The sequence below is a fragment of the Physeter macrocephalus genome, chromosome 1 (genome assembly GCF_002837175.3).
Source record: "Physeter macrocephalus isolate SW-GA chromosome 1, ASM283717v5, whole genome shotgun sequence".
Classification (NCBI taxonomy): Eukaryota; Metazoa; Chordata; class Mammalia; order Artiodactyla; family Physeteridae; genus Physeter; species Physeter macrocephalus.
The window spans coordinates 78,719,016-78,746,725 of NC_041214.2; the positions used below are offsets into that span (position 1 = coordinate 78,719,016).

The 27,710-nt window shown below is 41.9% G+C and overlaps 1 protein-coding gene across 1 annotated transcript in view; it reads right to left on the reverse strand.

Annotated features, from left to right (window-relative positions):
* Nucleotides 1–1,131: 1,131 nt before the first annotated feature.
* Nucleotides 1,132–27,710, reverse strand: part of ETV5 (ETS variant transcription factor 5) — a 55,727-nt gene continuing 29,148 nt past the window's right edge. The window contains exons 8-13 of the mRNA XM_007117530.4: nucleotides 18,370–18,629; nucleotides 16,023–16,082; nucleotides 11,878–11,946; nucleotides 11,334–11,503; nucleotides 6,548–6,649; nucleotides 1,132–3,621 (exon numbers count right to left, since the gene is read on the reverse strand). Of these exons, the coding sequence (XP_007117592.1) occupies nucleotides 3,400–3,621; nucleotides 6,548–6,649; nucleotides 11,334–11,503; nucleotides 11,878–11,946; nucleotides 16,023–16,082; nucleotides 18,370–18,629 (883 nt within the window). The 3' untranslated portion in view covers nucleotides 1,132–3,399. The remainder of the gene's footprint in view (nucleotides 3,622–6,547; nucleotides 6,650–11,333; nucleotides 11,504–11,877; nucleotides 11,947–16,022; nucleotides 16,083–18,369; nucleotides 18,630–27,710) is intronic.

The following is a 27,710-nucleotide window of genomic DNA, read 5'->3' on the forward strand; positions in this document are numbered from 1 at the left end:
CCTGCAAACTTTTCCCAAGTGATATATATATTCCAGAAATCATGAGTTAAATTCATTTCACCTGCACTCACTAACCAACGTTGTTTTAAGACTTGCCATGTCCTCCAAGGAGCACGTGGCCTAAACAATGTTTGCCTGAGATATTTTCGGGAACTTGGAGTCAGCTGTGTGTTATCTAGTTGGAGCTGGGCTGGGTTAAGACTGGACAGGAGCACGGACCCTGCAACTGGGCATGCGTGGTGTCCGCTGGGTGACCTTTCGACACAGAGGGCTGAAAACTCCACCCCCAGGATGTGCAGAGGCCTATAGCCTAGTGCAGAACCTCGATTCCCGCATCTTTTTCCCATCACCTTTCCCCGTGCTCCCCACGCCTCAGTCGGCCCGGACGCTTTATTCCTAAACCTATAAATACCCGCGCCCCTTACCTTGTAGGAGGCAGTTTTCAGACTTGTTTTTCCGTCTCATCTCTTCGCTGCTTTCCCATTAAGCCCTCTTTTTGCTGCAAACCTCGGTGTCTCAGCATTTTGGCTTGCTGAGCGTTAGAATGAACCTGGTTCGGTTAACATGGTTCAAACTCGGAAGAAAGGTTTTTACTGCTCTATGGCTGGAAAAAAAAAACAACCAAAACCTTCCTAAGTTGTTGTTTTTGAGGGAACAGCTATTAGTAAAATTTCTACTCCTTAAAGTCAAACCTTTTGGGGGGAAAACTAGGGAATGGGTGGTCTTCTTCCGTCTGGTTTTCCAAGAATCCATCTAAGGGGCTGAGCTGGATGTATCTTGGAACTCAAAGTCCTAGCCTAGTTAGTGATCTTTTCAGCAACCCAGGGCCCAAGCATGAGCTATGCTTTAAAAAAAGTTGACTAAAAGTTGGCAAGTAGGTGGGTTCAAGGAGAGGGGGTGGTGTCAGCTCACCATTGGCTGGGAAACCCTCTCTGCTTTCTACTCTCCTACTCTCTTGGGTCAAATGTTTAGCCAGAGCTTAAGAGATGAGGCGAGAGAGCAGTTGTACACAAACTATCAACTTCCACAGTCGTAAAGCTAAACAGCTGAGAGGGAGATGCCAGGTGGCTTCTGCTTGCTTCAAGATTTAGACCACTGAGGGCAAGAAAGAGGCGGGTTTCAGGCACTTGGTAAACTGAAAGCAAACTTCTTTATTGTACACAGTACAGAATATAACGCAGCTTGGCAGGATGCAAACGGCCCTGCGCAGGGGAAAGTATTTCAAATCAACTGGCAGGTTAAAGCCTTTCTGCACTGTAGACTTTCCACACTCTGGAAAGAAGCAAAAACAACAAAGAAACAAAACCATCAGGGAGGTGCATGAGTCCGATGGGAATGCAACGGTGATGCTGCCATCCTGTGTCCTGTGACAGCACAGGCCACGTGGCTACAGCAGGGGGGAGGGGAGCTCAGGCTACAGAGGATTCTTTTCGTACTTGCTAAGACAGCATAAATCCATCAAAAAAAAAAAAAAAAAAAAACCCAACAAAACCCAAACCCGGATAAGTAAAGAAAGGAAAAAACAAATCCTATACAGCATTTACAACAAATTAACCTCTAGCCAGCTGGGGGTAAAATATGCATCTATGTATAGACTATGTGTAGGTTAGAAAGCTATAAATACCGGTTTGGAAAGTCCTTTGATTAGAATACAATGCTAATTAAGGCCCAAGCTACAGGTTCAATCCCTTTGTGGGCTAATTAGCTTCCAAGAGAGGAAAATCTTGTATTTCCATAGCTATAAAATGCACCCCTTATCTCTGTGACCCTCTTCACAAATGTGCTCCTGGTCACCAGGGGGACTGTTTGAGACTACAGAGCATTCCATCAATAGACAACTCAAAGCACTGTCCTTCGCATATGAAGAGTAGCATAATCATTCTTTGTGTGCTAGGTGTCAGGGGAAGCACAGAATCCTATCAGCAGGCAGCAAGGTGCTACCACTTTCTAATTCTTTTTCCACTACTTTGAGCTTAACTTTCATATAGCTTTAGCTGGGTTATTTAAAACTTTCCCAATATAATACAGCAATCAGAGAAAACCTTTTTTAAAGTGGCAGGAAACTAAGATGCTAGTACTGCTTTACCTGTCAGTGTCGCACATAAGTCTCAAACCCTATTGAATCATATGCAGGGTTTAAAGTCCAAAAATTAAAGAAAAAGGAAAACAAAACAAACTGAAATGGAAATTGTCATCAGTCATGCCCAGGTTAGAACCCCTACCTAGGGTTTCCACCAGGTGACCAGGTTTCAAATGGACATGACACGTATTATGTACATATGCTTTCCAGAGAGGGCATGTGAGGGAACATGGGGGACTATACACATAGAATCTAAACGGTGTGTCCAGGCTGCCCTGCACACCTCAAAAATGTACAACTCAGGTGCAAATGTTCCATCAGGCTGTCTGGTGCAGAAAGCACAAAGCAGGCAATAAAAGAGGGCTTGTACTCGGCTAAGGGGACGCCCCCAGCAAAGCCCCTTTCAAGCTGCAGCGTCTTCATAAGTTGGCACTGCCCTGTTTAAAGGGCGCAGTGCACAGTTACCAAAAGGTTTGTTTTTTTTTTGCTTTAAATACCAAAACTACAAAAATCAGTTTATAAACTGTTTTTTCCAAAACAACCACCAAAACAAAACAATCCCCCGAATCAAAGCAAAACAAAATACTGTCAAAAGTGTTAATCACCCTTCTCCTAAAATTAAAGCCATCCACACACACAGCCATGTGACTGGGAAGAGAAAGGGGGCTTGCTCTACTTGGTGACCACATGGCCAGAAGGTTCCCAAGGGTAGCAATGGTTTATTATTTGAGAACCATGGAGTGGGTAACAGCTGTTCATCCTTTTCCCTTCTTTCCAGACCAAGAGGAAACATTTCCGATTAAGCTGGAAGAGCTCTCTGAGTTTTAAGATATATTTGTAACCCTTCATGGTTTGAGCCTCCCCAACTTTGCCTACCTCCTCTTCTATGGGTTTGTGACATCTTTTTCAATAAATTGTGCAAATCAGAGCCCTTCTACGTAAAGGCATTTAGTAGTCCATGATCAATGCAGATTGTCACACACTCTGTCCTGGTTTGTGGGTACTAACCTGAACAAGGTATTGCTTTGCATATATTGTCCATGGGAAGGAGGCTCCATTTCAATTGCTTTCCCAGAAACCTTGTCAGGTTCAGAGCTGAGGCACCAGCCTTTTGGTGGTTTTCTGCCCCTCCCTGTTCCCACTCCCCCGCCAAGGTATCTGTCTTTAAGGGTGCCGATCCAGAGACAGCTTGGGTTCTCCAGATAATACTCAAAGGGCAAGCTTTGGGAACAGCCAGAAACACAAACAAAACCACTGCCCTCGTTTGCCTGAATGGGAACTGCTAGCTCTAGGGTTTGGCCGCTCAGCCGCTCGGAAACTTAGTAAGCAAAGCCTTCGGCATAGGGGAGGCTGCTGCAGCGGTCCACATCCAGGAGGTAAGCAGGGCTGTCTTCAAAGTGGGTCAGTGGCAGGGTGTCCTCCTCGCTGAGGTGGCACTCAGACTCTGCTTTCAGGAACGGACGTTGGTTGTCGGGGAAGGCCATGGAGAAGAGGGCATCGGGGTCGCAGACAAACTTGTAGACGTATCGTTCCCCGGCCACCTGAGAGAGAAAACACACTTTATGAGGCCCAACTGGAACAGGGCATGGGCCGGGGCCAGGGCACCAAGGGAAGAATAATGAGATATTTGTAAGTCACCAAGCTCTCAGGGAGCCAGGGACCAAGAGGCTCATTGGTAGCTGATTATCCAAATCATTCAGATTTATTTTGATAAACTGTGGGAACCTGTTACCTGCCAAGTGTTTTGTTGACACCACAGCTTAGCAGTTGAAAAGAATATCTGCATTTCAAACTCATATTAGGTTCTTTCAAAAGAAAATCCTCACTGTGTTATACTCACAGCCTAGAAACAACGGTTATGCCGAGGCTGGTGCCTGGTATTACAAGAAGATATAAGGATTGAAAGATGCAGGAGTCAGACCATGTGTTCAGCTCCCTCCAAAGTTTACAGTCTTCCCAGGACAGCTTTGCTCTGAAGGGCTAGGAATTCAGAGAGCTGTGTGGGAATTTTAAGTTTGTTCCAAAACCAAACAGAACTGTGTTTTGGCTTACCTGCAGTTTTAAATTACTCATTCCATGGTTCTGCTACACTGAAGGAACTGATAACTACCTTTATATGAATTTTATGCATTATAATATTACAAGAACCAAATGGTCTTGATTAAGGGTGGCAGATGTATACAATCAATCATCCCTATTTGGGTTGTTAAATCTCTGGTTCCCCGGCCCAAGAGTCAGCTCACATATGTGGAAGAGGGAAGTAGGAGGACATAGTGGCAACAATACTAGCTCAGAAGCCAGGAGTGGATGGCTCCCAGCCTTGGCTCAGTCGCTAACAAGTCTCAACCTCTATGAACCTCAATTTTCCCTTTCAAAATCCGAAGGTATGGGACTACTGCTTTTCTAAGTCCCTCCCTAGACGGACATGCTACCACTCCTCTTTTATTTGGTTCTCATTTACTCATGGGTCATGTAATAAATATAACAATGATCTCTTACACTGGATAGCACACACTGCTATTTCTAGAATGTTTTCACATATATTACCCTTTGAGATTAGATTAGGGACTATTATCTACATTTTTACTGGAAACAGACTTTGGAAGGTTGACTTTCCTTAAAGCATAAATAAATGGGAGTGCTGGATCCGAGCCCCCCCAAGTCTCATTCCTGTGCCTTCCTGTACTTTTTGCCTGTTTTATTCTCAGAAAATTCTCTTCTACTTCCTTAGAAAACCTAGGAACAAGTTCATAGGGACAATTCGTTGCCATTAGTTCAAGTTAACTGTGTCTTGATTACATTCCCTCAGATTGGATCTGGAGTTGGGAACGGCAAAGGAGTAATGGCCCTCCTTCCTGAGTTTAGGATTCTACCTGATAATGTTAAAACTAAAAGGGGAGAGAGTGTGTGTGAAGTTTGAGGGGAAAAAGGCAGTGACTGCTAATGGGTTCAGGGCTTCTTTTTAAGGTGATAAAATGTTCAAAAATTGATTGTGGTGATGGCTGCACTACTCTGTGCACATATTAAAACCCCACTGAATTTAACCCTTTAAAAAAAAGGGGGGAAGTTGGGTGGGGTGACCACCCATCCTAGAGTATCTATTCACTCTGTGCCAAGCACTGAAGTCAAACCTTATTCCTGCCCCAAAGGAGCTGATACTCCTGTGGCAGATACTGACAAGCCAGGAAGTAACTTACAATACAGACAGTAGGGGAAGTGATGGAGATGAGCCCAGGTGCTCTCAGAAGCAGAAGAGAGACCATGCAACAGCCTGAGAACTTCAGATTCTTGGAGTAAAGAGGTGATTTACTGAGAAAACAAGTAGGGGCTGGCCAGGCAATGAAGGCGTTAGGAGTGTTCTTAAGTAGGACGGTAGTTTAATAGGTATTTTTTTCATTTTATAGTATGCTCGATAACTTACATGAATGTGATATGTATTGTTCGGTAAGCAAATATATTAAGAGAAAGATGGCTATGCTAGTGAAAGCAGCCAAGTACAAGTGAGGAAATGAGGGTTTAACGGTGCCTTGAGCCTGTATGAAGCATTAAAAAGTCTGGACCTTATCCAGAAGACCATCCATGAAAAGCTGTTTTAATATTTTTTAAGGAGATGAGAGGAATATGGGGTCATATTACCACCTGCCTCTGAGAAAGATAAACCTGGCTTCAGCATAGACAAGTTCTCAGCAGCAATGACCATATACTTCTGAGTGCATCTTGGCATCTACCATGTAGACTGCTTAAATGTGTAAATGCTAGAATCTGGGCAACAGTACAGTATAAAATCTGATGGCTAAGAAAAACTAAGCAAAGATTTTCCATTCTCATCTTCTGCCTATCCACAGGATTTTAAGATTGTGGATCTTCACCACCTATCGCAATAAGGACTTTGCATTGGCTTCCTCAAAATTACACTTCATCCTTTTTTCTCCTACCTGCTACCAGGTGATTCTGCCATTTTGCAAACCTTGGGTTTTTAACTTGAGTTCCAGTTTCTAAGGTTCTAAAAGAGAAATAAGATTTTTTTTTTTACTGCCCTAACACTTTTGGGAGTATTAAACCAACATATTTGGAGGTCTCGGTGTTTCAACTAAAGACTTTGCCTAAGCTCTCATGGGAGGGGAGACCTTCAAGTCGATTCCCTCACTTGCTGCACCTTTATGGATATAATAGTTGGCCTAAATGTCTGGACGTTTTTGTAAGTAGAGACAGTTTAAAGCAGAGGAGACTAATTTTCCTACAGTGTCTTCCATACACAACCTTTGGCTTTCACGTACCCAACAGCATTAAAGGTGCTCCTTGTTATCTCATTTAACTCAAGTTTTTCCAAGATGTTTTTCCTATCACAGAATTACTTAGGAGGCTAACATTTCCTCCCAGTCATCACATACAGTTTTATTTCAGAAGCCCTTGACATTTTCTTTGAGAGTGGTCAGAGTGGTCTACGCGTCTCTAGTAATCGCTCACCTTCTGCATGATGCCCTTTTCATAGTAATAGCGTAGAGATCGGCTGAGCTTGTCGTAGTTCATGGCTGGCCGGTTCTTCTGAATGCCCCAACGCCGAGCGACCTGAAGAGACAGGAAAGCAATGGAAACTCATTCCCTGGGCTAAGTGGTTTTCTCTCAATCCCAGGAGAGCCAGTTCTAGAACCTGACTGCTTTGGTCAGTGACCCATTTCTCTGACCTGGAAGGAAAAACACTTAATTCCCTCAAGACCAAACATTCAGCAAAGGTGATGATTCAGTCAAATGCTAAGAGGTGAGACCTAGAGGTGGAAAAATCCTAGCACTTTAAGATTGTGGAGGGCTCGGCTAGCATCCCAGAGGAAGCAGGCTCTCTACTGTTTCTCCACATATGAATTATCGACCAATACCCATAGACCATTAGCATGTTGCCATTAAGTGCTATGGTTTCTGTAGCAGTCAATAAGGAATAATTAGAATGGTCATTCCTGAAACATTAGAAACACACTGGTGAGTTGCTAATGGGCCAGCAGAGCAAAAGTTCAATTCTAATAAGATCGGAGAGGGGCTGGGAGATGTTTACTTATATAGCAGCTCATGGAGTAAAGGGGAATCAGATCATTTCAGCCTGCTGCCATCCAATCCCCTGCTCCCAGCAGACTTGCAGAATGGACATTAAAACATGTAGCACCATTATCCACTTAATGAAAAATTAACAGGGCTTCCCAAACAGTGCTGCAGTGCATTATATCCAACTTGGTCCACCTCTGAGGTGCAGTTAAGGGGGGTGTGTAATTGGAGCTTTGGGCAAAGGGGCCTCATAGCAAGAAAACTTCCTAGTGGAGTTCACCAGGACAGCCAAGCAATTTCTGTTCTCAAGTATCTCAACATCCCCAGTCCTACTTATAAGGATGACTGTCGAGGTAAGAGAAGAATAACTTTGGAAATATGAGGTCTTTAAATGTATGCAAACCAGGGATCATGTTTTGAACATTTTGGGTCAGTTTTAGAAACTTAAAAAACCAAAATAACTACATTCCTTTTTATTAAAAAAAAAAAAGATGACAAACATGGAATGAGAAGTAGGGAGACTGCAAGTGGAAAAGGTGGATCATAAAACCACATTTCACTTGAAGTATTCTTTAAAAGTATTTGGGGCAGAATGAAAGCAACATCTTCTGAATTCAGGATTCTAAGATGACCTTTAATAAATACCAAAAATAATCTGATAAGTAAGGAAGAATGCATCTGTCCTAATTATATTACAGTAATTCAATAGCCACGATTCCACTCTGCCTTGCAAGAAACTGTGTGAAAGTTAAATTTCCATTCGTTTGCTTTGTGCTCCACGGCACACACGATTACCCCTGGCTCTCCCCCTTTCTCCACACTGCACCCATTCAACTCTTTGAAATGGCCAAAAAGGCAAAATGAACCAAAAATACATCCCCTGGTTAAAGAAGACAAACATTTTATTTTACTATTATTATTTTTGGCTGCACCGAGCAGCCTGCAGGATCTTAGTTCCCCGACCAGGGATCAAACGCGTGTCCCCTGCAGTGGAAGCGTGGAGTCTTAACTACTGGACCGCCAGGGAAGTCCCGAGAAGATAAAACCAATTTTTAATCAATTTCTAACCAGTTTTTAACCAATTTCTATTTTTAACCAATTTCTATTTTTAAACCAATAGAAATAGGGGTAAGAAAGAACCTGTTAAATCAATACATGTCCTTTTACCTGTTCAAGAGAAATATTTGACACCATGAAACTGTACTTGAACTGCTGTCAGACACAAGTGATGCAGGGACCCTTAAAAGAAGCCCAGCCTCATCATTTTACTATATTCAGTGGTGGAAAACAATTCGTGAATATTTTTCAACTTCAGCCGTGACCTCACTTTGTTGTCACGTGCATATGCAGTAGCTTGCTGGAGAGAGGTTTTATATATGCACAGACTTCAAAGCAGCTCTGGTAGCCATAGTTACTGACTCATCCTCTTGGGCCAGGGCCCTCTGATTCAGTAGCCCTCACCAGGGCTGCTCCTTCTGCAGTAATCATGATGCAGCACAACTGCAGAGCAGCTGGGAATTAGGGCTGTCCCATTTCTGGGGGGAGGGGAGCAGGCAATAGCTTGCTACCAGCTCCTCCTTTCTTTCATCTTTCACATTCGTTCCTTTGATAGCATACATCTTGAGGATGGAGGCCGAAGGAGTTTTAAAAACAAACAAACAAACAAACAAAAAACCTCACATGTCTCTTCCTCCCTTTTTGAGAGATAGCAGCCGCAGCGCAGGGAGCGGCTCTTTCTAGCAGCCCGTCCTTTTAAACCTCCCCATGGCATCAGTTATCTGCCACATGTTCAACAAACAACCCTACCCCCCAAAATATTCATTAATGCAGATTCACAGTTAAAATGGCTCCAGATTAAAGCCGAGTCAGTCATAATTGAGAGGGTGCTAAGCTGGATGACAATCAAAAGACATTTGATTAGGAGGCCTGCCAAAAGCAGTTCCAAAACCACAATTTCCATGCACAGTGTAATGGATATTATGGATAATTACCCAGAGTGCACTACTCAGCCACACAGCTGCCTACAATTACGGCCCAAACAGCTTCCTCCTCTGCTTCACCCTTCAAGCTTCCCCCATGACAACTTCTTACAGCTTTTTGGAGGAGTTGGTATCTTCCTGACAGTAACAAGAGTAGGGCCCTCCAAGTTATACAAGGATTAGAGAGCAAAAAAATTCAAATGCTGCATGTCCCGAGGCCAAAGTGCACATGTGGAACAGAGCTGATCCTGGGTTATGAGAATGGAATATTCGGAGTTCATGGAATGCTCGGGGATTTCAAGGTGCGGCGGAAAGAAGTACTTCCTGAAGAAACAAAGCTGTCCAACCAGCTGAGGGAGGCTCAAGGCCACCACAGGCCTCCGCTGTGACTTGGCTGCTTGGCATTTATGTGAGCATTCTGGCTTAGTATTAGCTTCGTTATTAAGAAAGCTGGGGCCCTCTGCCATCTGTTCATCATTTTCTTTACCAGTGGTAGGAGAGCAGCAGATTCAATAACAGCTTTACAAAGGGTCATAACCAGGTTTACCTGCAGCTATACAGCCTGTGCTTAGGCCAGAGGCAGTGGCAATAAAGTAATAAAAGCTCCTGTTTGAAATGAGATAAATCAATAAGGGCTGCCCACATGACAGACTGACTTTCAAAAAGCCTTAGTGAGTCTGGGCGACATGCTTTCCTCAAGCCTCACATAAACCAGGCCACGTTATGAGGAAAAGAATGCAGGGCGGATGCTCTCCAGTGTGGCTGGAAGCCACAAACACAGCTCCACTTCTAAACACGACTTAGCCAAAAAGACACCCTTAGAAAAACACAGCAGTACCAAACTCTGGCTTTGAAGGTAGACTGACTCTTAACAGAAACCGTTTACAATATGAGGTGTTGACATATTTCTATTTTTTTGTGAATGATGCAAGATCGGGAACACCATACATATATCTTCTCTAACTGCCTTTAATGAAGGCTGCCTTCCTCTCCTATCAGTCAGGATTCTCCTAAGTCTCCAATCCACACATTCTCCTTTGCTCATCTTAACTTTCAGGCCACTTTCTTCTTCCAAATCTCCTGCTGTTAACCCCCATACCCACCTGTCCCCTTGGTGTGCTAAAGTGAGCCCTGGAATTGATGGAACAACATCTACAACTGCAGTCCCTGTTCAAACTCCTTCCGAGAGCATTGGTCCCATTCCAATCACACCCAACCCAAAGATACGTTTTGCTCTGCTGGTTTAATATGTAACACCTAAGTACATGCTACCAAAAGAAGCATATGTCGGATTTTCAGGGAAGTTATTTCTTTTCTATTTATAATCTCTCTAGATTCTAAATCAAATAGAAATCAAATCAACCCCTTTGGGAATCCCCTGGCGGTCCAGGGTTTAGGATTCCGAGCTCTCACTGCTGAGGGCCCCGGTTTAATCCCTGGTGGGGGAACTAAAATCCCATAAGCCGTGTGGCGTGGCCATTAAAACCAAACCAAACAAACAAAAAACAACCCCTTTTGAAATATGCCAAACTCAGAGCTTGATTTAATTTACTTTGTTATATTCAGGAAAGGAGGAGTTCTATGATGTCCTCCCCTTTTGAAGAAATGGTATTAGTTCTGTCTATTGGCCTTTCTGTCAATAGTCTAGGCAAACAGACAGTAACAGTGTTTCTTCTTTCTATTAACAAAATAATGAAGGTTTGTGTCCTTTCTCAACCACTGTGATACTACATTTAAAAAAAATAATCTAACTTCCTAAGATTGACCCATCTCTGATAATTTTATTTCTCTAGGTTAGAGCCTTTTGAAATACACAGTGGGGTAGTTGCAACCTATAATATATTACCAAAATGTCTTACAATCTGTTCATGTTAACCTCTGGTATAGGCTATGACATATGAGGGCTGACACCAAAGCAAGTTGGTATCACTGAAAGAACACTTGAAAAAGACTTTCCAAGAGAGAGAGCAGACCCTATTAGAATGTAAGTCTTCATGGCCTCCCTCCCCAGAGTTTACAGAAGTGTTACTAATACTTTTTATATATTCTGCAGTGGAGAACTCTGCCTGTCTGTGAATTGTAAGTTGTCCTATTAATAGAAAAGGCACTGCCAAGCCCATTGGCCAGGCTAGAATCTGAATGAGAAGGAAGAGCATATTTAACACCGTAAAAAGGCTCAATGGAGAAGAGGAACAAACATCAACAAATCAAATCACCTGATCCCAGCTTCCAGTGCTTACCTCCTCCGGTTCTATCAGCTTGAACTCCATGCCTCGGCCTGTCCAGGCAATGAAGTGGGCATTGGCTGGGTCGTCAAGAAGGGTAACCAGGAACTGCCACAGCTGAAGGGAACCTCGCCTCTGGTAAGGGGGCCCCTCCCGATACATGGTGGGCTCTTGTTTGACTTTGCCTGTTTGGGAAAAAGACACATATGTGGTACTTTTTTTTTTTTTTTTTTTTTGCAGTACGTGGGCCTCTCACTGTCGTGGCCTCTCCCGTTGCGGAGCACAGGCTCCGGACGCACAGGCTCAGCGGCCATGGCTCACGGGCCCAGCCGCTCCGCGGCATGTGGGATCTTCCCGGACCAGGGCACAAACCTGCGTCCCCTACATCGGCAGGCGGACTCTCAACCACTGCGCCACCAGGGAAGCCCACATATGTGGTACTTTAGTCTCAAGTTTCTCAGCTGATTTGGGCAAACGCTAATTTGGCATCAAGACTGATGAACGTACTCTGACATCTTGAACCTTCCAGCTTCGCAACAAACTGGATGTGGCTGCTTACCTTCCAGTCTCTCAGGAACAACACAGGTGTCGTCAAAGTACAACCGGGGATCCTTCTCATATGAAAAACCTGAAGGAGAATTTAGAAAGAACATGTTGCTTAACAAATTGTGTCCTCTGAAAACTCTGGATTTAAGGACTAAAACAGGATTCTACCATTTCAGGTCCTCAGCCTGATGAACTGCTCTATCTATGCCAGACTGAATTTTGGGGGGAACTTCAACTTCACCAGGACTTAGGTGTTCTGTTCTGATGCAATCACCTGCGCTTCAGTCAGAGCAGCATCAATTCCTGCTATTAGAGCTGAGACTGTAGGGAAGCACTGAGTCGCCAGTACGTTCCTTTGCATCTTGCTTACGCGAGGTCTGCATGGATCAGTGTGTCCGTGACTAAGCCTTTGTATCTGAAAAGACATCTCATCTATTTCAGTTGGCCTTACCGGGTGGATTTGGTTGATCTATACATGGTCTAGCTGTTTTCCTTTTAGCAAATATAAATTTCAACCTTTCTTACTGCTTGTCTAGGCTGCCCACACAGCTCATTCAATTGTGAAAAAGCTTGGAGGGTAGAGAACAATGCCAAATGAGTAAAGACTTGGGCCTGTGGAGGACTGTGACAAGCAATAATTTTTAAAAGTTGGAGGTATTATCACCTCCAGACACTGTGGAAGGAATCTGAAGAGACTTTCTGTCAATAAAACTTATTCACTGTATAGACAAGAACACAAAGGGGAACTGACTGGTCCAACAACACATGTAAGTGGAAATGAAAGGAAGGCAGGGCAAAAAGTGGAAGGTGTCAAGGAGAAGGATGGCCTGGCATTCTAAACCCACCAACCCTTAATATGCATTCAACGCTGACCACCAGGTCACCAGGCACCCTGACAAGGCCAGCGGCTCAAGCCAAAGCCAGTTAGTAGACAGGCGTGATGGGACCACACCCTTGCCTGTGGTGCGGCCTGTTTAGGGGGCGAGTGCTCCAGCGCACTCTCCTCTACCCGCACACTTCTCAAGAGGAAGCACCAGGAGCTCCTGTCTGCTCAGTGGTGCTCCCTGTGCTTGGTTCTCTGATCAGTTCGTCTGGCGTGGGGTCCAGGCGTATGAGTGTCAGGTACGTGGTAGGGGGAGGGCAGAGGAGGCTGCTCTGCAGTGAAGGGCTAGCATTAGATTTTGAGAGGGATTTGCTCTGACTTAAAATCCCTGGGTAAAGGTGCCAAGAAAGAATCTGTTCTTTTTCTTCACAATCAGCCCAGGTCAAGTTCTTCTTGGCAGGATCAGCACAATTTTAAAGAGGCCTGGGGTTGGGAAAACACTGCCCAACCTGGAGGAGACAGACTGTTTTAAGGTTCTGTATTATTCATTTTTGTTTCCTCGGCCCCAAGCATTATTTCTCTGCTTAACGACAAAGGAAGTATATTTTATTGAGTATTTAATCCAATAAATATTTATGCCAGGCACTGTGCTAGAAGGGGGTAGACAGAAGAATACAGACTCGGTGCTCGCTCTCGTGGGGCTTGCGTCCCAACTGGTGGAGACAGACGACAAAGTAGGGAAAAAAGAGACATGGTGTAGTGTGGAGAGTGTGGGCCCTGGAGCCGGACTGATAGACCTAGGTTAACTGTGTGACCTTGAACAAGTTAATTAATTTCTCTCAAGTTAATTTCCTCATCAGAAGATTGGGGAAGATAATAATTCCCACCTTATAGGCTTGTGAGAATTTAATGAGTTGATACATATTCTGTTCCATTGACCGATTTATCTTTACAACAGAGAGCTAAGAATAGCTCCTGGTACATAAGTGTGCAACACATGATAATTATAAGAAATTAAGACAGTAAGTACTTGTACATTGTGATAAGTGCTATTAAGAGATTAACTGGATAATGTGAGAGCTTTATCTTATATTCTGTCATGGATTCTAAATTCCTTTAGGATAAGGACATAGCCTGAATATCTTAGCCTCCTTATAGCACCTGGTACATAAGTGCTCAATAAATATTTGAATAAATATGAGGGAATCTATAGTTTCCATTAAAAGATTTAAGAATGCAATACTAACTTTAAAGTTAGGGACTCAGGGACTCCTATAATTTATTTTCCAATTTGGTATTATGAAACTGACTTATGACAAACTATTATACTTTATATTAACAAGAATTACATAATCCATCATGCTTCATGCTTTTTGCCCTGGCTACCAGGAAGCTATGTATTTCCTGACTTTCCACATGGATTTTGCTCTTCCAGTGATGTTTTAACAGCCTTATTATAAAGTCATTATAAATAAACTACAAAGTTTACACACCTGTCAAAATTGCCATGTTATTTTTAGAGCTTTTCTTCCTCTAAGGTAAAGAAAATACATTCACAGTTCACAGTATATAGGGAAAAAATGTAAATCTAGATTAAATTCTAGGTTTGGTTTTGCAAACTAATCAGATGAAGCCCTGCCCATGAGTATCGTTTTGGTGTACTTTGTGGTTTCTAGTCATTGCCACATGTGGTTCTCTAAAACATCTGGAAGATGCTGTTGGTTTAAGTGAAATTTAAGTCAGTTGAATCTGCACAGCAGTTACATCAGTTGTGGCCACAACCATCTAATCACTCAAATAAAGGTGGCAGGAAGAACCTGTTTGAGGGACAAAGTGGAAATGAAAGATTCAAAACAGTATGCAAAGATTCCAGGTGAACGCTAAGGCAGGAGGGCTGTCTTAGTAATCACAGATACCAATCAGAAACACTTGTCTCACTATTTCACGGGCATCTGTGGTCAAGCCCGTATAAGGAGGAGAGAAAAACCATGTCAGGGTAATTGAGAGCAATTAAGAATGCAGATCTCTTTGAAACTAATTTCTTCAATGTGTATGGGGTCAGGGAAGGAGTGGGGGAAAAACACAAGCTTGCAGATATTCTGTGTGTAGTAAGCAGCCCGATGCCTTACTAAAAATATTTCCTTTAAGAGCATGCTCCTTTCTAAATGTTGTAATCATGAAAAGTGTTTTCCTCCCTCTCTTCCCTCACTCCCTTCTAGTCTGCCTGCTGCAGACATCAATTGCTGCTGTAGAAACATTCAGGAACCTGGAAGAGAGCCCCACACAGCTGTGCCGATCAGGGCCAGAGGTCCAGTAGAGAGCCCTTCCTTCCCAGGGTTGGACACTCACTCGGAATATCCCCGGGTGCCCGTGGCAGCCACACTGGGTCTCCCCTCTAACCAAGTCAGTGGGAGGCAGCCACCCATAGAGACCACTCTTGTGAACCAATCACTCACAATAACCGGCCAATGCTTCACAGTGCTATCTTACTGGCTCTTTCAACCTTTCTCTAAAACTCTAGAACAGTGGTTGTCACCCTGAGACACATGAGAATCACCCAGGAAGCTTTACAAACTACTAACGCCTGGGTCCTACCTGAGAATTTCTGATTTAATTGCTCTGGGTGAAGCCTGGACACCAGACGTTTTAACAGTTCCCCAGGGGATTCTAATGTGCAGCCAAAGCTGAGCCTCACGACTCTGCAGTAGTAGTTCTCATGGGAGTGTGCATCACGATTGCCTGGAGGGCTTGCTGGAACACAGCGCTGGGCCCCTCCCCTGGAGACTCTGATTCAGCAGGTCTGGGGTGGGCCCTGAGAATCTGCTTTTCTAACAAGTCCCAGGTGAAGCTGACTGATGCTGTAGGTTTGGGGACTCACACTGCTCTAGGTATTTACGGAGAGATGTATAGGACAGAAAACAGGACATACTTCTGGGGAACATGTTCTAAGAGAGAAATCCTTCCCTGTTTCAGCGTTCAGAAGAGAACTCTTGAAGGTACCATCTCAAGTAGTGACATAGTTCCTAAGTGCCAGTTTAGGTGATAGTGTTATCTACAGCTATATATACATAACCTCCTTGTATGGAAGGGTGGAAACCAGACGGTTCGTGTTTTCCTCTTAAAAGTTAGGGTCATTACTATGGAAAAGGATGGCAGCCCTCACAGGTCAAGAGCTATGCCTCAAACCCTGTGTGTGAGATGACTGGAGATCACGATAAGTGAACTCTCCTGTTCACAAGCTAAGGAAGGTTTAAACTACGATCTCAAATCTTAGCCTGGAAACTGTGCAACTTTAAGCTTCCTTGAATATTATTGTTTTTTAAAGAGCTACTTACCTTCATGGCTACTGGAGAAGTAGCCCCCTCTCATGTAGGACGACTGGCAGTTAGGCACTTCTGAAAGAGAAACAGACACACACACTCCTGTCAATAGCCTCTGCAGCTGAACCAGCACATCGGTCCAACTGCAGCACTGCAGGAAAGCCCCTAAACCTTCTCCTGCTCCAAGATCATGTCTTTTTGGCCTTGCCTTGCAAAAGGGGTACCACTGTAGTAAGCAGCGTGGGAAACACTATAACCCACCATCTGAACGGAGGACTCGACTCGCAATCAAAAGAACTGGGAGGAAAAAATACTCTCGTAGGGCTTCCCTGGTGGCGCAGTGGTTTAGAGTCCGCCTGCCGATGCAGGGGACACGGGTTCGTGCCCCGGTCCGGGAAGATCCCACATGCCGCGGAGTGGCTGGGCCCGTGAGCCATGGCCGCTGAGCCTGCGTGTCCAGAGCCTGTGCTCCGCAATGGGAGAGGCCACAACAGTGAGAGGCCTGCGTACCGCAAAAAAAAAAAAAAAAAAAAAAAATACTCTCGTAACTTGCTCATTTTAGAAACTAGTTAACGTCGAACCTTGTGAGAGAGTTAATGGCAGAAAAAGAAACTGGCTTTCAAAAGGCCAGCATGGCCTTCTGCCTGTACTGACTCAGGGGCTTTGGGGTTTGGAGGGGCAGGAAGATCACTTTAGAGCTTTCCCAGTTTGCTCTCCTTTACTGCTGATGGTCATATCCATTTCTGCTCCAAGAAGTGAGGGTATTTTTAGGTCAAAGTGATGAGGGGATTGGAAGTGATGAAGCTAGGACAAGAATGGGCAGGAGTGAGGAACTGCAGCTTGGCAAGCACATTTCTACCACGTTGTTACTGTTAGAATGGAGCCCATGCTGAAGCGATCTCTTCTTCAGACACCATGTTATCAAGGTGTCCATCGAGACAAAAGACAGTGAGCTGAGCTGTGGCCATGTGGGATGAGGCTTCACCCTGGGAACACCTCTCAGATTAAAGCATTGTAGATACGGTAACATCTGCTGGGTGTCTTGCTTTAAGGGAGTGGGATGGGGTGAAAGACTCATAAGACCGATCAAAATGTCAGTCCCAAAGGAAAAATGCTGCTGGTCATGCCTGCTCCTGAGAAAAATACATCAAAGCCTTCAGGAGGAATGCCAGTGGACATTTTATAAGCTATCGATACCTATACTTGGTAATTTTTCCATCATAAAGCAACAGATGTCTCCCTTCTGCCTACCTCCCCAGCCTTTCCCATTCAGGCAGAAAATCTGCCTGAAATGAGCAATCTGTGTATTATCTCAGAAGGCCAAGAGAAAATTCTACATCCTATTCCATTTGCAAAAGCCACTGAGTACATACTGCCCCACCCCCTCCCCAGGGTCTTCAAGGAAAGCACGCACAGGAAAGGTTGATAACTGACCCACCACCTTCAAATTCCTTTAGCACCAACTGCAAAAATAAAAGGAGCAAAAAAGTGTCATTTTTAAAATAAGGGTAAATGAAGAAGAGGAAAGAGTTTCTAAATGTGCAAGCTGCAAAATTCCCACTCTCCTTTCCCATAATGATCTCATTTAATAAGCCTGGACTATAAGATATTAATCAGTGAATGAGTGTTCGGGTGAGGGTGGAGAGGACTCCCAAGGACAGCTTAAACTTCTTTATGTTTAAGTTTCTAGATAAGAGGTAACCCAAAAGCAAACCATAGGTGTTCTAACGTGTTATACCTCTCCCTGTGTACACTGGCAACAGCTGAAGGACACAGGAATTTTCCCAGATGAAAGTACTGCAACAGAGCAGCAACTGCTATGAAGCAACCAACAGGACAAACTTTTCCATGGTGTACCTAGCACCCTATACAGCCATGACAGACCAGGCAATTTCTCAGAACACCACTCATTTCAAGAATAGAAAGAATCCCATCCTACATGTGGACTCTCTTATATTTGTATTGGGAGTTTAATGGGTCACTGTATTCGAAAAGAAAGCCACAAAACTAGAGGCAGGACTAAAATGCAGAAATAATATCCCCTGTGTCCAGTGACTCGAAAGATAACCGGTCTTAAGAAAGGACATCACCAAGACTGGATGGCGGCAATCTTCAGGCTTGGACTCAGATATACTGTGCACCACTTCTGAATGCCTACTGCTCTTCCTGCCATTTGCATGGCTTTTCTGTTTTGTTTTGTATTCAGTTATGCATAGACATGTTTGCTTTACTAGCTCCTAAGTTCTTTGAGGGAAAATTTTATAAAACTACTCCCCAAAGCCCTAAACATAGAAGACAGTCAGTAACAACCTGACAGATGAATGAGAGACTGAAGAAAGGAACGGCATGATTTTATGCTTACCTGAATCAACGCAGTAATCCCGGGGCTCCTGCTTGATTCCCATTGGTGACTGGAATCCATGTGCTGGGGGACCCGGCATGCCTGGGACCCCATGTTCATAGAGTGGGTCATGGTATTCTTGTTTGAATCCCTGAGGGGGTGGGGGAGGTGCAGGGACGATAGGTTCTGACATTTGCCGGTGGTAATTGGGGCGATTATCTCCAGGAACTCCTGACTGAGGAGGGAAGGGGTGGCAAGGTTCAGACAGTTGTCTCTGAAATCTGCAAGAAGAAAGTAGTAGTTACACTGTTAAGTAAGGACAGGATGAATACCTACTATGATTTAGCACTGAGGATTAGAAGTCCAGATTAATGGAATTATTTGCAAAGTACTTATTAATGCTTATTTCTGGACATCTTACCCTCTTGCCAAAATTATATCGCATATTTCAAACCTCCTGAGTCAGGGACTGGCCAAAAAAATAAATAAATGAAACAATGAATGACATGGTAGCATCTTATTTTCCATGCATTTTTATTTCATGCACAGTCTATGTGTATAGTTGGGCCAGATTATGAATCTGAATATATAAAACCAATTATTTGCAAATATCACTAACATGTTAGTGATACTAACATGTTAGTAAAATTTTAAACTTGGGTTTAGGCTTGACATTTAGAATACATTTAGAATACAGGCACCAGGAGCATGCTGCACCTGAATGAATATTTTCTTTCATTAGATCTGTTGCTTAGAAAATAGTTTTAAGATTTTATTCTTGTATAGCCTACACATTTCCTGATTTTTAAACATAGTTTAAAAAAAAAGCCTACATGTAATAGCAATCAAAGCCATAAAATCCCTAGGAAAAATCAGAAAATATTTAGGACTTGGAAGGTGTTCACTCACTGAAAATTATTCTGTAAAAGCAATTATTGCTGTAAAAGCAATTCCTTCTCAACCAACTTGACAAAATGATTCTAAACTTTAAAAGATTAAGAAAGAAATAATGATCTATTAGACTGACAAATATTATAAAGCCACAATAATAGGAATACAAAGAATGAAAGATAAGCATGTCAAAGGAATCCAACGAGAAGTCACAAACTGTCAGGCATATTCCAGAATATACTACTTGTTAAGGTTAGCATTTCAAATAAGAGGGGAAAAAGATCCCTGTTTTATACCACATGCCAAAATTTTTATATAAAGATTTCAATGTGAAACCACGATAGTAAATATATGTGAAAACATATCTTGGAGTGAGGAAAAACCTTTCAATACATCATACCAACAGCAGAAATCATGAAGATAAATATGGATATATCTCCTTGTATAAATTTCTGTAAGTCAATAAACACCAGAAACCTAAAGAAAAGCAATAAACTGGGGAAAAAAATCTGTAATAGTCAGAAAATACCAGAATCAAGGCCCCAAATTAAACAAACTGAGGAAAAATCTCTAACAGATACAGTAATGTTAATACTGTTGATATAAAGAGCTTTTAAAAAAATCACAAAAGATGGACACGACAACAGAAAAAATGGTAAAGAACATAAACGGGGAAATCACTGAAGAAGGGATGTAAATGGTCATAGACAAAAAGTTTAACTTCATTAGTAATCAAAAAAGTAAGTTTTAAAAGTCAACAATGTAACCCTATAATATTAAGGTCTTACTCTCTACTTTTAGTTTGATCCTATTAATAGTTTTAATCAAATAATTTGAATTTGATCTGAATCAATCTGTGACAACAGGTGGCCAAAAGATTTCTAAAACATTAAGACTTAAAATCTTAAACTGAAGAGATTTGTGTGCAGATAAAACACTGTTTAGATCAGGGTATAGCAAGGCTCTCATTCTGTGAGTCTTTACTAATCTTACTAAAAAGCAGCACCACAAGACCGTTTATAACATGAAGATCACCAAACTATTTTATATATATTTATCCTTTATCCCAGACACCAAAAGCATCAGAATCTGCCCTGGCCAATTATTTAAACAAGTTTTATGAACTCTGTAAGGTTCAGTGGGCACTGAATGCATTACAGTGGATTGTCACCAGGAGCGCAATTTTCAAGGTTGCTGTTATTTAAGGAAACCCTTCTGTGGTCTTTGAAGTGTAAATTTTAAACTTGGGTTTAGGCTTGACATTTAGAATACAGGCACCAGGAGCATGCTGCACCTGATTTTTTTTTAACGCAAATTCTGAAGAAGTGGGCAGAAAAGTGAAGACACTCTTTAGGGCTTTTTAAAATAAAGTACCCAAAGTTTATGCTAGCAGGAACAGTAAGAAGGGCACCCACTTTCCATGTTCTCTCCGTTCCCCGCTCTGTAACCTTCCTAGCACCTTCCAAAGTAACCTCCACAAATCACTTCCTTGATGGCTCTGAGACGGCACGGAACCGCTCAGTTCTATAACCAGAGCCTGTGCAGCTGGCAGGCCCAATCACTGCACTTCCGCTCAGCGCTCATCTTCTCACTTTCCAGAATGAAACTCTAGAGTTGGCCTGCTGTGGCCCCCTCAGGAAAAGGTACTTCCAGGTGGGCACCAGCCAGCAACCCTCATCCCCTCCCCCCTGCATAACTTTAAGGATGCATGAAGCTTACAGGGCTGGGATCTGCAGAACAGATTCTGTAACTGGGATTGTTTTGTCCTAGTTTGTTTTGAGGGAGCGGGAGTGGCAAAGGGGAGCTTAAGGGTAGGTCACAAAACCAACATATTTGGAAGAAAGATTCTCTCAAGCTTGCTGCCGATAATGGCTTTTATTTGCAGAGATTAGTAAAGTAATTCAGTTCTTGTCCTCAAATACATTCTGTGAACTTTACTCACTGACCTTCATTTGAACCCCCTTCCCCTTTCTGCAATCCTTCTGAAGTATCTAAGAATGTGTTGTATACATAGCACAGCTATGACAGAGATGCTTCTTGTTTACTGAGGCAGGCAATCATTTTCAGTGGAGGGGTGGCTTGGTTCCTAACAGACCTCTTCTTCCTCCTGATAACCACTCCCCCCTTCCACCACCCCCTCACCCCATGATCCCAACAGATTTCAGGCCATAGTGAGCTCACAGTTGGTGAGCAAAAGGAGACTTCTGACTACTGAGCAAGCCTAAATTCAATAGGTTACAGATTAAGGCTTTTTTCAGTGCCAGTTTATTTAAAGAATCAGTTATTTATTTATTTGTCAGATTTATATAGCGCCTTTCCTCCCAAGAGCTCACCCACGCTACCAACATTTGGTTTACATTATGAAAACAGTTAGATGCTTTTTCTGCATTTCCTTTTCGGTTTCTGCTGCCAACACATAGAGTAAACACAATCCTTAGAGAAAAAAGGAGAAAAGTGTGGATTCAACGAAGGCTACACAGTGGCTGGCTATGGGTGCCAGGTGAAGTAGAGTTCAGAGGCTAGCCGAGAGATGATACAGAAAATTGGCTAAGAAACCACCACCACGTACTTAATATTTCCATTAAAGCTAAGAGAAGATAGAAAATAGAGAAGCAGCATAGCTGGGTAAGAGGCTCTGGCTGCGAAGTCAGAACACATTGGGCTGAAATCCAATCTCTACCCCTTACTAGCTGTGTGACCTTGGGTTAGTTACGTAAATGCTCTGAGCCTCAGTTTCCTCATCAGGAAAATAAGGACAGTTGGGTTACTTGCCCCAAAGATCTGTCGTAAAGATTACATAAGATACTGTGTGAGACGGGCCCAGCACTCTGCTGAGTTCTTGATTTTATGTTACCTTCAAATGTCACCATCAATTCTCCATGCCACCCTGACCCCCACAGTAAACTAAATTCAGAAGGTATGCAAATGTAAGGGAAGATCTTAAGGAACTGGGAGAAGACTTTCCTCCACACAAAATAAGAGTCTCCTAGCTGCCTACTCAGTCTCCTGTCTCAGAAAGAGAATGCTGACTTTTATTCTGGGTGGTAACGTACCACCTAACTTCACATAATATTGATTTTCCTGACATATACCAAGAGCCAGGCACTGCTGCAAAACAAAACCCACACATTGTCCCTAAAAAGCCCACCAACGAACTCTGAAACAGCTCTCAGGACTCTGAGGCCTGTTGGCATTGCTTAAACTCAAATTGGCCTAAACTCAAATTGGCCTATCTAAACTATGGTAAAACATAAGGAGATGAGGAACAAAATATGTCCTTTAAAGGCCTAGATATTTGTCTGATTTCTCAAGATCTAATATGGAAGAAAAAAGGTGATGTAAATACAAGATGTTACCAGGAGATTAGATGGTGAAAGTATTAGTTTTACATGTACAACATTAGTAAGTCTAATGATGAAAAGATTTAGGGATACAGGGAGCTTTACACTTTTAAAACGTAACATTAAACAGTGAACCAACTAAAGTTTCTGTTGTAGTATCTACATCATTTAAGGAAGATTCCTTTAGGATAGTTTTCTTTATGGAACATAAAAGTGATTTTTGAAATAAAATTGTCATGGAAACATTTATTGAGCACTTTCCCTGTGCCAATGTGACTTCATCTAATTCACCCAATGATCTAGTATTCTCCCATTTTCAGATGAAGAAACCAAAGCTTAGAAAAGTTAAATGCCTGCCTGAGGTCACACAGATAGGAGAGACGTAAGTGAGAGAGCAGTATATTCCAAAATTCTTAGATAGGAAGTAGCAGAGCTAGGATTCAATCTTAGGCTGTTAGTCTGTCCAACTCCAGAGCCACTGGCCTATACTATTTGTACAGTTGTTTCTATAATTGTTTTTAAATACCCTCTTGATGACATTTAAATAACAGTCATACAGTCCAGGCAGCTAGAAAACTCCCATATGTTTGGAAATCAAGAAATATATACTTTAAGAACTCCAGGATTGAAGAAATAGAAAACACTTGGAACTGAATTTTTTAAATACCACAAATCAGAACCTGTGGGATACAGCTATAGCAGGACTTGGGAAGGGAGATCAAATAATTGATTGTGCCAACCATGATATTTTGGGGAGTGAAAAAGGAAGCTATTAGCAATTACTTTCATAAACCATAAGTGACCCAGGAAAAACTGCATGTATGGTCACCCCAGCCTTAGGAGAAATTTTATTTGGTTATATGGTTATAGTATAAAAAAAGAAAGCTAAAAAAATTAATGAGCAAATCATCCAACCAAAGAAGTTAGAAAAAACAGAATAAGCAAAGAAAATAGAGTAAAACATTTTAGTAGGAGCAGAAATCAATGAAATAGAAAACATCCAATAGAAAGAATGAGCAAAGCCAGAGTTGATTTGTTGCAAAGATGAGTGATATAATCTGCTAAGACTAAGAAGGTCTAGATAAATAGCATCAAAAATGAAAAATGGATAAACAGATGCTATAGAGGTTGTTAAAAGGACATTATGAACAGCTTTATGCCAATTAATTTTAAAACTCGTAAAACAGAAAAATTCCTAGAAAAATAATTTATTAAATTCACTCAATTAAATAGGAATCCCCAGAGCAAGACCATAAAAGGTGAAGACACTGAAGCAACCAGTAATTTAAAAATATTCCCACAAAGAAAACATCGGGCCCAAATGGTTTTACTGGTAAATTCTTCCAAAAATTCAAGGAATGAAAAACCCCAAATTCACACGAGCTATTCTGGAATATGTAGAAAGGAGAATACCCTCTACTCATTTGGTGAGTATAACCTCAATGCTAAAACCCAACAAGGACAATATAAGAAAGAGAAAGTATACATTATTCTCAATCATAAATACAAATGCAGAAGTCCTAAATATATATTGGAAAACCTAGCCCAGCAATGTATAAATGATAATACATAACAAATAATTTTGCCTTATCACAAGTATATGAGGTTGGCTTCATATAACTCAATGTAATTCATAACATTGAAAAATTAAAGGAGAAAATTTGTTTGATCCTCTCAATAGAGGCAGAAAAAGTGTTTGATAAGACTCAGTATGTAGTCATATTAAAAAATGTCAGTACACTAGGGAAAGAAGGAAATTTCCTTTAGCTTGATGAAAGGTAAAAAAGAAAAAACAAAACCAAAAACAACCCCCCCCCCAAAAAAACCTATAGTAAACATGGGGAAATGCAGAAAACAAGCCCTTTTAAGATTCAGAACCAAAAAAAAAAAAACCCCATACTAGAACCATTAGAAGTACATTATTCAGTCTGTCAAAGAAGGTTCCATTAAGCATCTATGAAACTCAGTTTTGGATCCTAAAGTGAATTTGCGCTGCCACACATAACACTCTGTTAACAGGGGTGCATGGAGAGGCATGCGTCAGACAGGCTACAAGTATGACTCACTGTCAAGTTCTTCCCTCTCTAAAAACTACGAAATATGAAGGACAAAAATGGATAGCAATTTATTAGGGATGGACTTTAAGAGAGGAAGTAGAAGCAAGAGAAAAACTTGCATATATTACATCTCTTAATCTAGCATCTTTAGGGAATAAATAGTTTTCTACTAAATCACAATTCTAGAAAATGTAGGCTCATCCTTTAAGCTCTGAAGTTTCAATCATAACCACTGAGGGAAACTTCTCAACCAGGCCATTCACTCCTTTCGATTGTGTGGCACACAACAGACCCTTTCTTGATGACTCTGGGGACTCGGTTCTAACTATCAATTTCAGTGTGATAGCCTATTGCAATACTGATGCCCTTAGGAAGCATCAAGAAGCAGAGGATTTTTCCACCATCAGGGGTATCTCCTTAAATTTTGTCTTTTCTTGAGTTTTTGCTTCTTGATGCCACGTGAGTGCGACAGCAGTGTATTCCAAAATTCTTAGATGATGCTTTTCTTAGTGGAGCCTCTTCAGTTGAATTGTGGGGACTCAACTTGAGATGGAATGACAAATGGAATAGTAAAGATGAAAACATATCTGGCCAGGACTATGGGCATAACATAGGAATATTTTCTAAGTTCCTCCACCCAGCACATGTAAACATCATAAACAGCACAGTGAAAACTCCTGTGAGAGTGGAAAAGCTGCATGAGAAGCACTCCTTTTCAAGGAGCAGCTGCTCTTTAAGGATAAATGGAACATGTCTGAACATGCCAAATTACATGTTTTTTTTTTTTTCTCCTCCTTGAGGGGAGGAAATAACGAACATAAATCACGGCTTTCAAACACAGTAGTTATCTTCTAAAAACGAATTTTGAGTTGTAAAGAATTATATACTAAGATTATACAAAACATTAAGAATGTACTCTTGACTGGATTATATTTTACTTGTTTAAAGTATAATCTTAGCAAACAATCGCTATCAATAAACATTGAAGACAAGATACTGAGCTAAATGTGGTCTAAAGAAAGGGGTCTAAGTCATGATTTTTAAACCTGAAAGAGTTTGCTCTATTCAACTGAAGAAATAAGGCACTCTGTGAGCAAAACAGAAAATATAGGTGTTACAATGTGGGCTTAGATAAGTGATGTGGGAATTAAGTAGGATTTTGTAGTTTAAGAGATGGATAAAGTTCTGGTAGTTTAGGAGATAAAGAAATAGATAAAATTCAAGGTCGAAATGGATTTCTCAAGGTCCCTTACTCAGCTTTCAGTAGATTGTTAGCAACCTCCCTCCTGCAAGCATAACCAAAATGGTGTACTTATATGTTAATGTTTCGGCTTCTAAAGGTAGGACCCTGTATTTGGCTATGTGACCTTTAGGAAGTCCTTTAGATGCTCTGAGGTCTGATTTTTTTTCCTTATCTGTAAAATGGTTTTTTTTTTTTTTACTCTGCCTTGGTTACAGAGCTGTTAAAAAAAAAAAAAGCTCAAATAAGACTATATTTCCTTCTATCCTGCAAAATATCACATTTTTGTTATGGGGTTAGTTTTGAAGCAATATTCCCTCTAATTTAAATTAAAAGTCAGCAAAGAACAAGCTCAGTTACAAACTAAAGTAATCTGCCCCACTTTCAGGCAGGCATGTTACTGAATATGTAATTATTAAGCTTGTAATCATATATGACTACAATTCCTATTACTTTTACAAAATCAGACTAGGGATTTTAGTTTGTCTCATTTCCTGCGTGCTATCCAGTATCTACAAGCAAAATCAATTGTCATGTTTTTGATGTATTCTGCATCACACAGATATCAAATCTCATTAATAACAGACAAGGGCAATAAGAACAAAATTCAGAGTATTGGGTACTTGCTGCTTAAAAAGAAAAAAAGATGGGTTGGAGTAGGCGTGGGGGTAGAAGAGAGGGTGGCACCATGATGTCCCAAAGTGTGACAATAATATTTCCAGGTCCTGCCCCAGAACCACAACTCCACCTCTGGGGTAGAGCAAGAAATCTGCATTATTAATAGCCCCCCATGGGGACTCCTGGGTACCCTCAGCTTGGAGACTACAGTGGTCTGGGGTAGAAGCCTAAGCACCCAGTCTTGCTTGTATTTTACCTCTCCAGGCGCCTGCCCTTCACCCCAATTCTCTCAAGGATCTCTATCACTCCCGTGTGTGTGAGGTCTTTTCATTTCAGACCCACCATTCCTAAAGGCAGAGGGCAAGGGGAAGTGAGTGCAAGGTGGACAAGCAGATTTCAGGGAGATCTAAAAGAAAAAGAAATACCTACTTTCTGGCTCCTGCCTTTGGACACCTGAGGACAGACACTCAAATCTCAGGGATCAAATGTCCTCCTTTTGGGAGGAGGCAAACCTACTTCATCACTGAGACTAAGGCTCCCTGTCTGCCAGGGCTGCAAGGGGATGAATAACCACAGCAGAACTAGGGGATTTCTCCCCCAGTTTAGTTAGCCATTGACACCATCTGTTTACACAGGCCCCTGGATAAGAAACAGAGATTGGGAGGAAATAGGAATAAAACAGACTGAACACAAAGTAATGTTCCTTTCTATATGGTGTAATAAATATAAAGTTTGCTAATTATTTCAAATACCAAACATATACCCCACCCCAACCCTCCTCTTCAATTAATAATCCCTGCAGAAAATCAGAAAGATACTGTTTTAAAAACATAAAACCAGAAAAATTATTGAAATAAAAATGGCATCCAGGCTCGAGTTCACAAGCTTGCAGGCCTGAGGGTGATTCTGCCCACAGAGAGGTTTTGTTTAGTCTGCAAAGTGTTGCTGCTGTTTTAAATTTGAATTACTTGCCAGCTTAAAACAAAACAAAACAAAACAAAAAAACCTCAAACAAACCTGGAATTTCTACATAAAAATCCAAATTTCCAAATTTTGAAAAACTAAAAGACTATTACTACAAGGCAAGAACTAGCAAAAGCTTCGTGGTAGCTGTCTCCTTCAGATGAGCTCCCTGTGGAAATCAAGGCCCACCACTGAGTCAGCCCCCAGTTAACACTCTCCCCTCAGGCCCCGTATTATCATTGGCATTTGTGG